The following is an 18,122-nucleotide window of genomic DNA, read 5'->3' on the forward strand; positions in this document are numbered from 1 at the left end:
GAGGGGCCCCTGCCGAGGCCTGATGCCTGGGCCAGAGGCATCAGGCCTGAGCTGGGGGCAGAACCAGTGATGGGGGGAAATGAGCGTCCCCTGCCCAGGCCTGATGCCTCTGTCAGATGCGTCAGGCCTGGGCAAGGGGCCGATCTCCTGCGATTAGGGTGATGGGGGTCAACGCCTAAGGGCTCCCAGTATGTGAGAGGGGGCAGGCTGGGCTGAGGGACATTCCCCCCCCCACCCAGTGCACGAATTTCATGCACCGGGCCCCTAGTATACACACACATATATATCAGTATGTTGATATAGACATATTTAGATATATAGAAGTGAGTATAAGTATAAATGTGTGTGAATATGTATACTATATACAAAAATATATTTCTAAGCTCTGTTTACTGAGAGAGCTAAAGTAGTAAATTATACCCAGTAGTAACTAACACATCTTGCACCCAGATTTTGTTTCTAAATATCATTCTTCTGAGAGCAAGTCTGGAGCAGGGAAAATACCAGATATCTTGGGAACATCTTATTATTCTATAAAGAATTATAGGGACATAAAAAGAGTTCAAATTCATCCTGAAAGGGCAACTGGTTCCATATCGGGCACAAGTAAGAATATAAACAAAACAAAACCTCCAATGAATTTATTCAATTTAATATAATTGGAATTTACCAATCCACACTGATATGTAAAGTAAATGAAATATGAAAGATGGAAGAGAAAGCTCTTCTTTATTAGCAGCGTGTCAAATAAAAAAAGCTCAGGAAATTATGGAAAGAAATCACCACTTGGTCACCTTCATAATAATAATGAATTCAGATAAGAGCTATGAAAAGATGCTAAAACTATTAGATGAAAGTCGGATGAGGAATGGGATGATTACATAGTCTCAAAATGTCTCCCCACACAATACCTAGGGCATTGCAAAGGGAAAAAGTGTAATAGTATAGTGGGGAAACCTGAAAGATACCACATTACTCAGGTGACATTAATAACAATGTGACAAATCAATATGATAAGCTACCTAATGGGATGCAATGAGTAGAACATATCATCACTTCTGTGATATTTCTGCCTAAAATGGATAACCTGAATCTAATCATAAGGAAATCTCAGGAAAATAAATAAACACTTTAAGAACAGTCTGCAAAGTAACTGGCTTGAAATCATCACTACTGTTAAGGTCATAAAGGTCAATGAGGAGCTGAATAACTATGCCAGATTGAAGGAGACTGGAGAGACATGGCAATAGGTGATCCCACATTGGATCTTATTGCTATAAATGATATGTCAGGATAGTGGCAAAACTTCAATCTGGTCTTTGAAGCATATATTGCAGTTTTTGCAATGTTCCTGAATCTTTCCTGTAAATTTGCAATTATTTTAAAATAAAAAACTTAAAATACAAAAAAAAAAGAATTAACTTTGAATCAAAGAGTTCAAGAACAGGAAGTGGAGGTTGCTGTGATGGTGAGCTCAATGTTGTTATCTCAGTGATACTTAGAGGTTTTTTACAAGGAAATCTTACTATCAATCCACTTGTATGCCCTTTTCACTTGTACTTGAATATATTAGCCTTCGTATTTGGAAGAACCCTATAAATGGTAAGATGTTTGGTCCTAGGCCATGGTTTCTGCTATTCCTTACAAATATTTTAATCAAAATATTATTCTTAACTTCTGAGATTCAGAAATGTCACTCTTGATGTGATTTCAGTGTTGATGAAATAACTTGCTAATAGTATCTTGTCAAGAGATTCATCATCAACAGATGATGTAGATTCATCTTCAAGAATTAAACATAGCCCTAACCAGTTTGGCTCAGTGGATAGAGCGTCGGCCTGCAGACTGAAGGGTCCCCGGTTCAATTCTGGTCAAGGGCATGTACCTTGGTTGTGGGCACATCCCCAGTGGGGAGTGCACAGGAGGCAGCTGATCAATGTTTCTAATTCTCTATCCCTCTTCCTTCCTCTCTGTAAAAATCAATAAAATATATTTTTAAAAAAGAATTAAACATAGCTTACTCTTGTACTTCAATAGAGTACTGAGGTTGGAAGAGATAGCTGGTTCATTACTTTCATTTCAACCAAAAACAAAAAAATGTGGTCATTAATCTCCACCAATGATGGAGCCTGATTTAAACTTTGATCAACAATTGGATCTTCTCAAATTTTAGAAACTTACAAAAACATTAATAACCACAGCATAATCCCAGGTAGTGGTAGTTGCTTGGCTGATTAAATATTAATCTCCTTTTATATTGAAAGGCGTTATGATAAAAAGGCATCAGAATCTCTTGATTTTGAATTTAGCTCTATGAACTTATTAACCTTTCTGAATTGATAAAATGATATAATCACATCTTACTGACTTGTGTTATGTGAATTAATTGAGATTAAGTGTTGAAAGTATCTGGCATATATTTTCTGGAATGTAGTAGATCATTAAGAAGTCCTAAGTATCAATTTTTAAAGCTTCTTTAAGTAGAATTCTTTAAGTAGAATTCCTAGAAGCAATTCTACTTAAAAATATTTTGGCTTACAGGTAATAAATGTAAATGTAAATATATTCATTTGTATTTACAGATAGCAAATGTATAGTAAATGTAGAGGAAATAATGTATACTAATTTCTATAGTAATTCATATTTTTCAAATAATTTCCACATCTATTAAGTAGTGTTCAGCTTGATTCTTAAAGGCAATTCTTTTCTCATTTATATCTAAGAAAATTGAGATTTACTGGTTCAGAAGATAGTAGAAGAAACCAATGTTTCAGCCTAGTCTTTTAGTGTGTAAGCATTAAACTTTTTATTATCCAGTATTTCTTAACCTTTTAAAACCCTTGAGCCCTCTAAATAAACAAAAATAACCTCATACAATTTTTTAACATTAACAGGAATTTCTAATTAGGTTAAATGGTGACACAAGAAAATTATTATTATCTTCCAAGGTTCACACTTTAAATATTTGTGAGTTTTTCCTAGGCAGTGAGAGCACAAAGCCAGTCACTTCCAACAGGAGGCATATTGCTCTGCTTTGTTTTCCTTACTGTACATACAGTAAAACCAGAATCACAAATATATGTTGATAAAATTGGTTTACAGCATGTAGAGTCCTATACACTTATACATACTATTTCAAGCTAACCTCTCTAAGAAATGTTCAAGGCTCTCATTACTTCCCTCTAATACCCCATTTCTTCACCACCCTTCCTCCCAATGTGTTGGCCTTGGGTTCCCACCTTGACAACCTCTGCATCATGAGGTAGTCTGACACACTGGTTAAGAGTAGGTCTCTGGAACTAGAGTACCTGCACCCTCCATTTACTAGCTGCCTGACCTTGAGGCAAGCTACTAAGCTTCTTTGTGCCTCATCTATGAAATGGAGACAAAAACAGTACCTAAGTCATGAAAATGTTTTGAAAATTAAACGGGTTCATGCATGTAAAGCACTTAGAAAAGTGCGTGACACATTGAAGTCCTAGATCAGTATTATGTTATTACTATTTTTACTATTAGCATTATTATCATCACCCATTCAATTACCATAGTGGCTTACAGCAATATAACAACATGATAATGTCACAAAGTCTTGAGAATCAAATTAGATTAGTATCTGTCATTAGGTCTTCTTCAGTCTGTACCTCTTAATTCTGTATCTTATAAAATAATTCAGAATCTCTCCTATTAACCTTTCTTAGCTACTTCTTTGAAAATATTGTTTTGTTTGTTTTGCAAGATCCTTACTTATTCTTCTTACAGAAAACTTCCATATGATAAGATAGACCCAGCTGTGTTTCTCAGAGATCTTTCTCCTACCTACTCTTCACAAATGTGCTTTGGTGATTCTCAAGTCAAGTCTACCCATCACCTCAAAGTGTAGACTGCAGAAACAACAGCAGCAATGGGGCAGGGTCTCCCTTCCCCTTAGGGCAGTGGTTCTCAACCTTCCTAATGCCACAACCCTTTAATACAGTTCCTCATGTTTTGGTGACCCCCAACCATAAAATTATTTTCGCTGCTACTTCATAACTGTAATTTTGCTACTGTTATGAATAATAATGCAAATATCTGATATGCAGGATGTATTTTCATTGTTACAAATTGAACATAATTAAAGCATAGTGATTAATCACAAAAACAATATGTAATTATATATGTGTTTACCGATGGTCTTAGGCGACCCCTGTGAAAGGGTCGCGACCCACAGGTTGAGAACCGCTGAGGCATACTGAATCTCCAGGAGGAGAGAATATGTGCAGTGAACACACACACACACACACACACACACACACACACACACACACACCAAGATTCTGAAATGCTCTCCAAAAGGAGATGAGTCTCTTTATGAGAACACTGGCCTGGTTTGAAATTATCGAATTTAAACTCAGTGGATAGTGTCTTCTATGCACTACACACCTATCCACACCTACACACCTTGACATCATTTTCTTCTCACAACAGCCTTGTGAGGTCGGTATTACTATTCCTCCTTTAATGAGGAGAAAACTGAAGTTAAGCAATTTGTTACATTACTGACGCTGATCTAGGTCTTTTAACTTCAATTCACTTATTCCAGGTCTTTTTCTACCATAACAGAATTGCCTCTGAACGAAATAATACACTTTTCACCATTTTTGGTTAAAAGGTAAAACTTTAAGAAAGGATTGAAATCTATCTACTCTTGCTTCTTCCCTCCACATGCCAGTATCCTGCCATTTTGGGAGGTTAGTTCCAGGGAATAAAGAATTAGGCTGCTTCCCTTCGCAGTGCTTGGTGAATTTGGGTGTCCTTGTTCTATTAATCACTTTTTACTCTCAGCCAAGAGCAGGTGGAACAAGGCTGTCATTTTAACAAGTTAGTGTAAATGAAACAAAACAAAAAAGCCCAAGCAACCTGATAGTTCAGGAAGGCTATGGTTTGAGCCCAGATTTCCCAATTGAACCCCTTTTCGGTTTAATGCTAAAGTAGACTTGTCATTTTCCTAAGAATGCCATTAATACCCTTTACTCACAAAAAGCTTCTATCATTTTGGAAAGAGCATGGGGCTGCAGAAGATTTAGGTTTGAATTCTGGCTCTGTCACTTATTAGCTATAGAGTTGGGTATATTATTTAGTCTATTTTAGTAACCTCATCTGTAAAATGTCCTACTTCATAGGACAGTTGACATTTTTCTCACTTTTGAAAAAATTGTCCTGCCTTATTGATGCATAAATTATATACAATGAAATTTATTTGAAGTGTTTGATGAATCCTGGAAATTGTATATAGTCATATACAACTTTTTAGCTGTGAAAAGTTTCCCTGTGTCCCCTTTGCAGTCATATTCCCTGTGACATTCTGGGTCCATTTCATTCATCTGCTCTCTGTCACTATAATTTAGCCTTTTCTAGAAATTCAAATGGAATCATATAGTATATTCTCTTTTACGTCCAGTTTCTTTAATTTAGCATTATTATTATTATTTTGTTGTTGACTCTCATCTGAAGATATTTTTCCATTGAGTTTTAGAGAGAGTGGAAGGGAGAGGGAGAGACAGAGAGAGAAACATCGATGTGAGCAAGACACATCTCCTGCATGCACTTGGGGGGTGAGCCTGAAGCCAAGGTACCTGCCCTTAACCAGAATCTAACCTGGGACCCTTCAGTCCTCAGGCTGATGCTCTATCCACTGAGGCAAACCGGCTGGGGCATCATTTAACAAGATTTGTAAAAATTCTTTCATGTTACTGGGTCTATCAATATTTTGTTTCTTTATATTACTAGATGGTATTCCACACAATGGACATACCATGATTTGTTATCCATCCTCCAGTTAATAGACATTGTATTGATTTCAGTTACTGTTAGCTATTATGAATAATGTTTCAAGTCCTTTTGACTCATGTTTTCATTTTTATTGTGTGTATATCTATGAGTAAGTTGATTGCTGGGCTGTATGGCAGTTGTATGCTTAACTTTATAAGAAAGTGACTGTGTCATTTTTTATTACCACCAGCGATGTATAAGAGTTCCAGTTGCTTTGTATCCTTGCCAATATATGGTATTGTCAATCTTTAAAATTTTGACTGTTCTGGTGGGTTTTAGGGGTATCTCATTGTAGTTTTCATATTTATTTGTCTGATGATTGGTGGTGTTGAGAGTCCTCTCATGTACTTACTGACCATATATATTTCTCTGTGTGTGAATTATCTATTCAAATCTTTAGCACCCTTTTGAGAACTAATTTATCTTATTTATTGAATTGTAAGTCTTTTTTTAATATTCTGGGCAGAAGGTTCTTTGTTTAAATTTGCAAATATTTTCTCTCAGTTCATGGCTTGCCTTTTTGTCTGTTTAATTGTGTCTTTCAAAAGATAAAAGATTATAATTTTGGTGACATTTTATCATTCTTTTCTTTTCTGGTTCATGTTTTTGTGCTCTGTTTTAAAAATATTAGCCTAACACAATATTATAAAGATTTTTCTCCTATCTTCTAGAAATTTTCTAATTTTAGATCATATGTTTATATGGTAGTTCATTTTTAATTAAATTTTGTGTTTGGTATCACATAAGGTTTAGGTTTAGGTCAGATAGAGGTACCCCATACTGATAACCATTTCTAGAAAAATCTGCTTAAAATACTATTATTTCCCCCATTGAATTACCTTGGCATCATTGTGAAAATCAATGGGCAAACCTTTGGAGCTGAGATATCTCTCTGGAATATCAGCCAGCAGCCCCGAGAGTGGGGTCAGCCCTTTTTGCATCTCTGCTCTTCTTACCAGTCTTGATGTAGCTTCTTCTGTAAATCCTTGGTTATAAGGCTTCTATTCAGCTAGTCTTCAGTTGGTTATTCAAGTAATTCCAGTTTGGTCTTAGAAGGAGATGAGTGTAACATCCACCTAGTCTGCTGTCATCTTAGATCTTTCTATGGTAAGTCTTGATATCTTACTATAGTTGTCCAATTTTGTTGTTCCTTTTCAAAATTGTTTTGCCTAAATTTTTCATATAAATTTTAGAATTAGTTTGACATACTTAAAATATTCTTCTGGAATTATGATTAGGATTTTGTTGGATTTATAGAATAATTCGGGGGATAATTACTATCTTAATAATGGGTCTTCATTACATGAATGTGGCATATTTTTCCATTTCTTTAAGGTATTTAAAAAGTCTCTCTTTGTATTGTTTTATAGCTTTCAGTATTCTTTTGTTAAATTCTTCTAAGTATGCTATTTTTATGCTGATGGTCAATGGAATTTTTAAAATTTTAATTTTTCTAGTTGTTTATTCTGGTATACAGAAAGACAATTGATTTTTGTTATTGACCTTATATGTTGTGACTTTGCTTAATTTACTATTCATTCTGGCAGTTTTCTTTTTTTCTAAGATCCTTATGATTTTCTATGGTTATGATCATGTTTTCTGCAGTTAAAAACTATCTCACTACTTCCTTTCCAAATTGTATGCATTTTCTTTCCTTTCCTTTGCTTTTGCACTGGCTAAGAAATCCAATACAATATTGAATAGAAGTGGAGAGAGTGGACATTCTTGTCTGTTCCCAATCTTAGGTAAAAAGCATGGAGATTTTCATCATTGATTATGATGTTGACTATAGGTTTTTCAAATATACCTTTAATCAGACTGAGAGAGTTTCCATCTATTCAAGTTTACTGAAAGTTTTTATTATGAATGGGCATTAAATTTTTCCAAATTTTTTCCTGCATCTATTGAAATAATAATGTTTTTTCTACTTTATTATGTTATTATAATGAATTATATTGATTGATTTTCAAATGTTAAACCAACCTTGCATCCCTCAAATAAACTCTGCTTGAGCATGATTTATTATCCTTTTTATATACTGTTCCATTCTATTTAGTCACTTTACTTTTATGCTTTTTAAAAACTAGTACCCTGACCTTCAGGAAAATAACTCAATTTATATTTTGGTAAAAGCTGTCTTTGTGTTCTGTATTTTGCAAGGAATAGGAGGTGAAATGTTACAATTCTATTTCAAAAAAGTTCATGATCTCCTACATTAAGAAAAAAAAGAATAATACCTGATTATTTTAATGTATGTCACAGGCATACAAACTTGGGGCTGGGTAGTAGAGGATAAAGAGGAAGAGAGACAGTCATCAGAGTCACTGTTTATAGTATTGCCAGAATGTCTTTGTAGAAGAATGGAAATTTGCCTTCATCTTTGGTCACATTATGTAGATTTATGTTTAAGAAAAAAAATATTTAGACTAAAGTTGGAGACAGAAAGGGTATGTTTGTATTTAGGTTCTACCTTAAAGAATACAGAAAGACAACTAGAAAATAAAAATAAAAATTCCTGTACTGGGAATTAGGAGTGCTAGTTTCAATCTTAGCTGATTTTGACAAATTATGTCATCATGGGCAAGTCACATTATCTCTATGTGCCTCCTTTTCTCCTTTATAAAATGTATGCTTAGGCCGATCAGTGATTCTAGACAAGGAAGGAGAGAGTATGTTCTATATAGTATATCTCAAAAAGCTCACTAGAGTGCTGTGTCTAGGTAAGACTCATTGGATTATAAAGTCTCCAAATCTTTTTCCATCACTGAAAAATTTCTGATTTTATGATTTTATGAAATCAATAAACTTGGAGGCTAATGACCTTGTTTTTAACTTTTGCTTAGCCATTCGCAAGTTTTGTGAACTTGACAAGTCACTTTTCCTCTCTGGGCCTTATTATATTTATGTTTAAAAGGAAAGTATTGGAAAAATCGTTTTCTAAAGCCATTCTGGTTCCAAAAGTCTGTTGTCCTAAAGTTAAAGATAAATCTACTTATAGAATACATGTGTATATATATATATATATATATATATATCAAATGTGGTAAAGCACTTGGTATACTGAGATAACTATGGCTACATATTGTATTTGAATGCATTCAGCATTTTTAAGAATCCTGGAAAATAAAATTCTAAGGCCCACACTATTAAACTTTTCTAATTTTAATGGGGAATATAAATCCTTGATCATATGTTGAAATGCTAGCTTTCTGTAGTATCTGCCCCCAACTTGTAACCAAAAAATCTGACTTCTATATGTTTTTCTAGATTGTAGTTTTTTTTATTATTTACAATCTGTTGTAATAAAGCTTCAAGGATATAGGGCATTAGAGCACCACATCTTTAACTAGCTGGGGCATAATACATGATTTGAGTCCCTAATATTTTGTAACAGTGAGGTTTGTTTATTAAAAAAACCCCATGCTGTGACTGAATCAGTTTAATAGAAGCCAAGTTTGAACTTGAACATTCAAATGTATGCCCATATATCTTGGGCATATATCATATATAATGATGTGGGGTCTAGACATCTTTCTGGGTTTGTTTATGTCTGTTATGGATTCCCTCATTATCCATGGTGTTTGAGGGAGACCCAATGGATTCAGCTAGTTTATTGCATACTTTCTATATTTAAGACTAACTCAGAGTTCCAAGTGGCACATATGTTCCAAGTTGGAAGATTATTTTCTCACTTTCCTCTTTTATGATGATGATTAAAGAAAAATAAAAATAAAAAGATTTTAGGGAATGGTGACATGTTGAGAGTGGCTAACGTTAATCCTTTGGCCATGTTTCAAATACAGTTTTGTAATCTTTAAGTTTATTATGCTACCCTTCCTAAAATATTTTGACAAGTTTGAGCTATAGCGTCTGTTTTTTTATTTTGAAACCATATTGTGTATCATCTGTTGTTTTATTATTATTGGTTATAACTTTTAGGATTTAGTAAAGGTAGATAAAGATTTTAATCTTTAATTATAACTAATTTTACAGTATATATTTACACAAATATACAGTATATTCAGAATGCTAGTGTTGAATAAGTGTACCTAAAGAATAGATTTTAGATATAAAGCAAACATTTTTTATTTGTAGTTCTATTGTTAATTTGAAGCAAGTAATTCATGGTCACTTAAGTAGCAGCTTTCATTGTTGCTGCTGTTGTTAAAACCTCTCCCCCTGACACTTATTTTAAAGAAACCAGTATTTATTATATTTTTTATAAGTTGAAAAGCTATTTTTTGATCAGGTGAAATAAAAGAATCAAATAACATTATAAAAATTTGCAATAAATAGTGAAAGAGGATGGATTGTCATGAGAATGTATCATTACGGGTATTTTTAAAGGGGGTGATATAGCACTTGCTATAAATATTCATTTGTTCTTAAATGTAGAAATATTCAGTGCTTAGGTGATTTTATGCCCATTTATGCTAGAAGGAACAAAAGAAACTTTAAAAACTGAAAGCATAAACATAATTGAACCACCCACTTAAAAGAGAAATTGGAATAGATGTTTTCCAAGGGAGAACATGCTTTCTGTGTAAAAAGGGCTAGTGTAACAAGAAGTCATCTATTCTTGATTTCTTTAGACAGCTAGAGCTTTGTGCCTTGTCTAGTTTCTGCGTTTTAAGAGCTTGTTCTGTGTAGCAGAAATAATACAATAAATGGGTTTAACCACATTTGTCTCAGCTAGACAGTCTGCTTTGTCAGAGATTGCTGGTACAACATAAACAAATTATGTGTGTATAGTGCTTTTCAATGAAAGCCTATCTAACAGAGCTGAGATTGTATTTCAGCAGCTGTAGATTTAATCTCCTACCTGTCAGTTAAAACAGGCATTTCCTGAACCAGATAAGGACTGATTGTAGAGGAGGGAAGTAGTCACAGCTGGACAAGGACCTATTGTTATTGGCTGATAATTTCTATGTAGATTCAATTTCTTATTCTACCATAGAACCTATAATCATAGTGCAGTTGTAAAGGAGCAAATCTGACCTTTTTAATAGTTAAATTAAGAAGAGTTAAAGAGACTCAAAGCTGGGCTTTGTGTCATTCATAATTGGGAACTGTCATGTGGCGCTCAAAGGAAATGTCTATAGGTTTGATCATCATGGTTCTAGATCACTGTGGATGAGCTAATAGGATAATGCAAATATACCTGTTTACAAATTTGTAATTACATTTGTAGGGATTCAAGTTGTAATTCAAAGTAAAGTAAAAAATTAAGTATATGGGTAAATACTTTACCATGTGAGAAACATGTCACGGGACATAACTTTTTATTTGCTTTTTTTTTTGAGGGGGGGGTGCGGTGGAGGTAGGGGTTTCCTTTCTTTCTCTTACTCATAGAAATTTACAAAATTAAATTGAACTTTATCAAAATTTGTGGTGTTGGTTTGGGGAAAATATCTCTCTACATTTGGTTAAGTTATTATAATATTTTTCTGAGTTCCATGTGTTCCAGGTCATGAATGGGCACACTGATAGGCTGGTCCTTACATTTATACTAACTTGGTCAGCAGCCTACATCCACAACTCTTCAATTTTCAATTTAAATTTCAATTTTTAGTTTTTATAGCAATTTCCATTTTTCAAAGAACTTTTTACATATATCACTTGATATTTATAAAATATTTGGAAGGTAAGTATAACACTGGGGTTTGGAGGTGATATTTGCTGAAGTGTAAAGGACAGAATGGGCAGTAATCAGGTCAAAATTGTGGATATAAAAGACAGCACTAAAATTTTTAAAGCCAGCATTAACCTTGCTTGCTTCCTTCCTCCCTCTTCTTCTTTCTTTGCTTTATCTTTCCTTTCATATTTTTATTTTCTTCCCTCTCTTCCTTTTTCTTAACATATTGTAATTAGGGCAAAGTTACTACTACTTTGTTTTTGTTTTTTTTGGTGGTGGTACAGAAGATTGGCTAAGATTTTATATTGTGCTTACCTTAAATCTAAGCCAATCATCAAGGACTATGTAATAGTGTGTTTTAGATGGAGTATGGTAAAAAATTAATATCTTAATATAAAGGATAAAGAAATATTCAAATTTCTAACTAGGATTTCTTGCTTTAAGAATGTGTGGAAAATTCAGTATATTCATTTTCCATTTTGAATTCTGGTTTGTTTATTTTTCTATTGACCTGACTGGGCCAGTAGACCCTTCCATTTATTTTTGGGTTTGAGTTTCTATTCCCTTTCAGCTGTGATTGCATGAGTTATTCCTAATCATTCTTATTTTAAAAATTAATTTATTTTAATTTTAAAAGTTAACTTATTTTCCAATTACAGATGACATACATTATTATGGTGAACAACATAGTGATTACACATTTCTATACCTTAGGATAAGTCTAGTAATCATCTGCTCATCTTAAATAATGCGGTTGACCTGTTCTTTGTAACAGCAGAGTATCATGAGAGGTGAATTGCTGCAGCATCTGACTCTATTGTAAATTCCAGTTTCATTTGGCAGATATGACATTAGTCTAAATGCCAAAAAACTAGAGAAGTTTAAATTAGCTAGTGTTTGAGCCGGTTTATATATATTAAATTTTCTACTGTTCTGATCTTTAATAAAAGTTGATTTTTTTCCATAGGAAAGTTGGCATAGTAACTTGAATTGTTTTAAATACTTCTGTTTTCCCCCACAGAGACTGGATTAAGGATTTACATTTTCAGTTTCTTCGGTAGACTTCTCAGCTGCCTAAAATTTTATTAAAAGACATAGTATTTGGGGAAGAGAATTACAGGGAGGCCATGGTAGCCTCTTAGATTTTATTATCTTACTAGAGGCCCGGTGCACAAAATTCGTGCACTGGGGGGGGGGAGGGGGTCCCTCGGCCCAGCCTGCACCCTCTTCAATTTGGGACCCCTCGGGGGATGTCTGACTGCCAGTCGGACATCCTCTCATAATCCAGGACTGCTGGCTCCCAACCACTCGCCTGCCTGCCTGCCTGCCTGATTGCCCCTAACTGCTTCTGCCTGCCAGCCTGATCACCGCCTAACCATTCCCCTGCCATCCTGATTGATGCCTAACTGCTCCCCTGCCAGCCAGATCACCCCCAACTGCCCTTCCCTGCCAGCCTGGTCACCCCCAACTGCCCTCCCCTGCAGGCCTGGTCCCCCCAACTGCCCTCCCTTGCCAGCCGGTCACCCCTAACTGCCCTCCCCTCCTGGCCTAGTCGCCCCTAACTGGTCTCACCTGCAGGCCCGATCCCCCCAACTGCCTTCCCCTGCTGGCCCAGTCACCCCTAACTGCCCTCCCCTGCTGGCCATCTTGTGGAGGCTATCTTTTGACCACATGGGGGAGGCCCTCCTTGTGCAAGGGTGTGATGGTCAATTTGCATATCACTTCTATTATATAGGATACTCTTCTCCCCTATAGGCATGACAAAGTACCAGTGTTTGAAAGTGATGTGCTTCTTGTCTCATATGGAATCACTGGATAGGTCATGTTTTTAATCAGTCAGTTAATCAATTAGTTAATCAGTCAGATAATTATTTTTTGCCTGTCATATTTGCAGGCACTGTCCTAGTATCTATTAAGAATATGTCTGCAAGATGGTTTCTTCTACTTTTGTAGAGAGCATATGTAAGATGGGAAAAGGCCATGATGATCCCACTTTTAGACTATTGAAGTAGTTTCTAAACTACCCTCTCTGCTTTCATTCTTGCTCTAGTCAAGTCCATTTTCTTCCCAGCAACCAGAGTGATCTTTATGAACCTAAGTCAGGTCTCATGCCACTTCTCTCTCTTAAAACCCTGCAATGACTTTCCATCACACTCAGAATGAAATCCACACTTTTTGCTGTGCTCTGCAAAACCCAGAGTGATCTCCTCTATGTCTCTCTCTCTCTCTCCCCCCCCCCTCTCTCTCTCTCTCTCTCCCTCCCTTCTTTCCTGCCTGTTCTTTCTGCCCCCCCCCCCCCCTCTCTCTCTCTCTCTCTCTCTCTCTCTACTCCTACTCTCTTTGCTTTTCCTGTGCTGTCCTTACCAGCTCACTCACCCAAGTTACTGCTCCATTGGGTCCTTTGCACTCACATGCCCCCTGCCTGAGTTGCTTTTTTCTCAGATGGTTCCATGTAGCATTTTCTTAGGTCATTCAACCCTGCATTATATTATCTCCTCAGAGAAGCCTTTCTTGACCATCCCTAACCAAAATAACCCCCTCCATTCCCTACAGTTACCTCCCACTTTCCACCATATACCCCTCATACTTTATCTCTATCTCTATCTCTATCTCTATCTCAATCTCTACTCTCTGTCTCTCTATCTCTAGCTCTACCCCTCATACTCTATCTCTATTCTTCATAGTATCTGTTATCAACTGGTATTTATTATACTTATATATTTGCTCATTATATACACACATATATATATATACACATACATAGGGTGTCCCAAAATTCAATGAAGATTTGAATTTTGCGTGAGCATTAACAACAACAACAACAACAAAAATAAAAGCCTAATTTTACTTGATTTATTGAATCAGATTCTATGTGCCCTTTGATTTCAATCCCTTCAATTTGATAAGCATTACCAAGTACCAATTATGGCCCAGGAGCAGGGACAATGAAGACCAATGAGGACCACAGCTTTGCATATGTGCCAGCAAAGCCGTGGAGGCCATTTACCTGATGTGCTATTCCATACATAACCCTATACTGTATACTTTATGAATCAAAAAATAATTTACAATTTTTAATTATAAACCTGTGTTTTCTATCAAAATTACTTCTTGAGTGAATTTTGGGACACCCAATTTTGTATATAATATATATGTACATACATATACACCTGCATATATATCTACATTCATTTGTATATTGTCTGTCTATCCTAAGAATTAATGGTAGGAAATTTTATCTGCTTTTATGTCCCCAATGCTTAGAATAGTGGCAAATATTGAAATAAAAACCGCTAAATAATTCAACACAGTATGTGCAATGTAAATTTTGACAGGAAGGAAGAACTTTATACTTCTTCATAGAATTGAATTTGAACTGAATTTGAGCTGAACCATGAATGATAGGTCAGGTTTGGAAAGGCAAAAAAGAGAGGAAATATCATTCTAAGTGGTGTGAACAAAGACTTAGAAGCTATCTATAATAATAAAAGCATAACATGCTAATTAGACTGGATGTCCTTCTGGACATCCTTCCAGATGACCTTCCGGATGTAGCCAGGGCTGCAAGGGAAGCCCGAGTCCTGGGTGTCTGCCAGTAGCCAGAGGGAAGCCCGGGTTCCAGGTGCCAGAGGGAAACCAGTCCTGGCAGCCAGAGGAAGGAAAGCCTACTCTTTCATGAATTTTGTGCATTGGGCCTCTAGTTGAAAAGAAGAGGAGAAAGGTGGTAAAAATAAATAAAAACATTTAAAAAAATAAACTATTTTCTAATTGCCCAGCTAGTGTGGCTCAGTGGTTGAGTGTCAACCCATGAACCAAGAGGTCATGGTTCAATTCCCGATTAGTGCACATGCTTGGGTTGACAGCTCCATCTTCAGTAGGGATCGTACAGGAGGCAGCCGCTTGATGTTTCTCTCTCTCTACCCCTCTCCCTTCCTCTCTCTCTCTCTAAAATCAATAAATATATATTAAAAATAATTAAAAAACTATCTTCAAATAAATGAATACAGTTGATTTTTGTATTTTTAAATTGACTTTTATATTTTCAAAATCAGACATGGCATGCTAAAAGAAAAGAATGCCATGATGAAGTATCTTGGAGAGGAGATGTTTATTTCCATTGCCTCAATTTGAAGATTATTAATGATGAAAGTACTTCAAATTGATTCAGAAGGTTTAGATTTAACAAAATCACCAGAGTTGTGGCTTAGTTTTGAACAACATAGAACAAAAATACTTTAATGTATTTATGTAACAAGTATTCTTGAGTCCCTACTCTGTGTAAGAGAGACTTTTACTAAGCCCTGAGGAGGTACAAAGTCTGCCTTAAAGTTGCTTGTGCATAACTTTAACAAGTCCTGTAGTCAAAGATGTAAACCTGCATTTCTGGAGGAGGAATTTAATAATTGAACTCTGGTCATTGCTAACAGAATAAGCTTGTGTAAAATACTTCAGGGGTAAAAGCCAGATTGCCTTCATTACAGGTCAAAAGTTTACAAAAGGTTTATATCTGAATTTGGTTGTTACAAAGAAAGGAATGCTACATTCTTCACAAATGTTACCATCTTTATACCGCATTTATGCAAAATTAAAAAAAAATTAATTTCCATCTTGGCAAAACACTTTGACCATTGTGTATTTAATGGGGTTTCCATTTGAGAACAACAACCATTAGTCTCTAATATGTTTCATACTTCTGTGGAAATAAGACAGGGTAGAATAAGAAACATTCATCTTCACTAGTCTTTGGAAATATCCAAAGTAATTGACTAGCTCAGTCTTCTGTGATGGCCTGGTGACCACTAACTGTGACTATTTGCATAATAGTCAACTCTTCACTTCTGTAGTGATAACTGTTTGTATCTGATTAAAATTAAGACTGTTTTAGTTCTCTTGACTTTTCCAGAAGTTGCAAAAATTGAGATTTGCTGTTCTGCTTTAACCAAACAAATGCACACATGGGGATAACAATATGCTGAGTTTATGCAGATTTTACAGCACGAATCTGAATAAAATACCCACTAATAGATCCTTAAGGAGTAATAAACACACATGAATTTTCCTTAGTTGCACTTTAAAGTGATTTTAACATACTACTAGACCTTAACAATAATATTTAATTGACAAGATTATGCATTTGTATGGATTGAAAAGGTAGTAGATATCTAATTCCAAATGAATCATAAATTTTACTTTTGCATAACATGTTTTATTAATTTCTTTATGGCCAGGATATTCTACTTCCCTCCTGGTGAGCGTTTCTTAAAACACAGTAAGATAATTTAAACACATTTAATTAACATTTATCATCCATTTTATAAAGTAATCTGACTTTTGTCCTCATAAATACTCTCAAAAATTTTCGGAGCTAAAGACCATAGGAAGACTATCGAAAGACACCTAATGGAATTTTTGTTATAATTTAGTTTAGTTTTGTTTTTTAAAGCAAATCTTTCCTTTCTCTGTTGACCCTATTCCAAAGTAAGCTTACAAACTGATAAATTATACTACTGTGTAAGTGAAAACAAACCTAACCCCACTACCTGATAAAATAAGGCTATGGACTTCTCCAAGGTAGCTTTATAGTCCTAGTGCCTAGCATGGTACCGAGCGGATAGCGCTTGGTGCTCAGTAAATGGATGTTGGATATTTGAATGAAGACAAGCACTACTGATTTCTCTTATGTATTAACTGTTTCTTGGGAGCCTAAGAGGTCATTGTATATGTGTGGAGTTCTTTATTTCAGTGAGTAAGAGAACAAATAAGTAAGAGATACTGAAGTACGATTACGCTAATGCTAAACCTATGTCCTTTTCTTTGAGAATTCAATATTTAAACGTACAAATAAATGAGAGAGACTATAATGATGTTTGCTTACTAATGATTCTGGTAGGTTAATGAGATATTTACCCATTAGAAAATGCAAATAGAAGGAATGTATACAGTATGTTGAGAATATGAAAAAAGGAGTTATCACAAAGGTCAGGATTGGTTCTTTCAGGGCTAACATTTCTCTCTGAATATAAACCTAAAGAAGATTATTTAAAATGTGTACTACTATTCTAATAGATGAAATCACTGTGCTCTTACTGTCAATGGTCATTTCCCTCCTGTGTAACCAAGGAAGGGAACTGGGAAGTGCTAGACTGTGAAGCCGATTTGAAGTAGCTATCTTAAAGACCAGTCCAGTAAAAAGCATTGCTTTTGTTTGCATGTATTACTCTTGGAAGTGAGGGTAGAGACATAGTAAAGCTGGGGACAAGATGTGTCTTTTCCATTCCCCCCTGTGACCATTTTAGGTTTTCTATTAAGTATATTTAATAAGTAAACTACTGGAATGATTTTCCCTTTTTCCTTTAAATTAAATTTTCACTGAAGTATATAATATACATACATAAAAATATGTATCATAAATGTAAAGTTAGCTCTAATATTCAAATTAAACATATAACTTTGAAAGATTAAGGCCTGAGTTTTTTAAATGATGCCTTTAAACTGTAATATCTTGAGTTTATCCTACCTTTTCAGGGGTTTTCTTGTTCCTTTAGTGAGGTTCTTGAGAAGAGTGGTGGCAGCAGCATGCAAGTTCTAGGAAGAAATTGCATATCAAAGGGCAATGATAACAATGGTAACAAAGTAGTATATTATCCTTGTTCAGGTTGGGGGAGTTGGGGAGGGAGGG

At 35.2% G+C, this 18,122-nt stretch overlaps 1 protein-coding gene across 6 annotated transcripts in view; it reads left to right on the top strand.

Moving 5' to 3' along the window:
• The first annotated feature begins 2,727 nt into the window (after window positions 1-2,727).
• LOC102766902 (transcription factor SOX-6) overlaps window positions 2,728-18,122 on the top strand; it is a 140,076-nt gene continuing 124,681 nt past the window's right edge. For 4 of the 6 annotated variants that reach the window (XM_015561405.1, XM_015561404.1, XM_015561402.1 and 1 more), the window contains exon 1: window positions 17,970-18,068. Coding sequence is in view for 2 of the 6 variants with exons in the window: in XM_015561402.1 (XP_015416888.1) it covers window positions 18,057-18,068 (12 nt within the window). In the remaining 4 variants the exon portion in view is untranslated. Of the gene's footprint in view, window positions 2,791-4,579; window positions 4,649-17,969; window positions 18,069-18,122 lie in introns of those variants that run through there. The other 2 variants (XM_015561407.1, XM_015561408.1) reach the window with 2 other exon arrangements.

The sequence above is a fragment of the Myotis davidii genome, unplaced genomic scaffold, assembly GCF_000327345.1.
Source record: "Myotis davidii unplaced genomic scaffold, ASM32734v1 scaffold876, whole genome shotgun sequence".
Lineage (NCBI taxonomy): Eukaryota > Metazoa > Chordata > Mammalia > Chiroptera > Vespertilionidae > Myotis > Myotis davidii.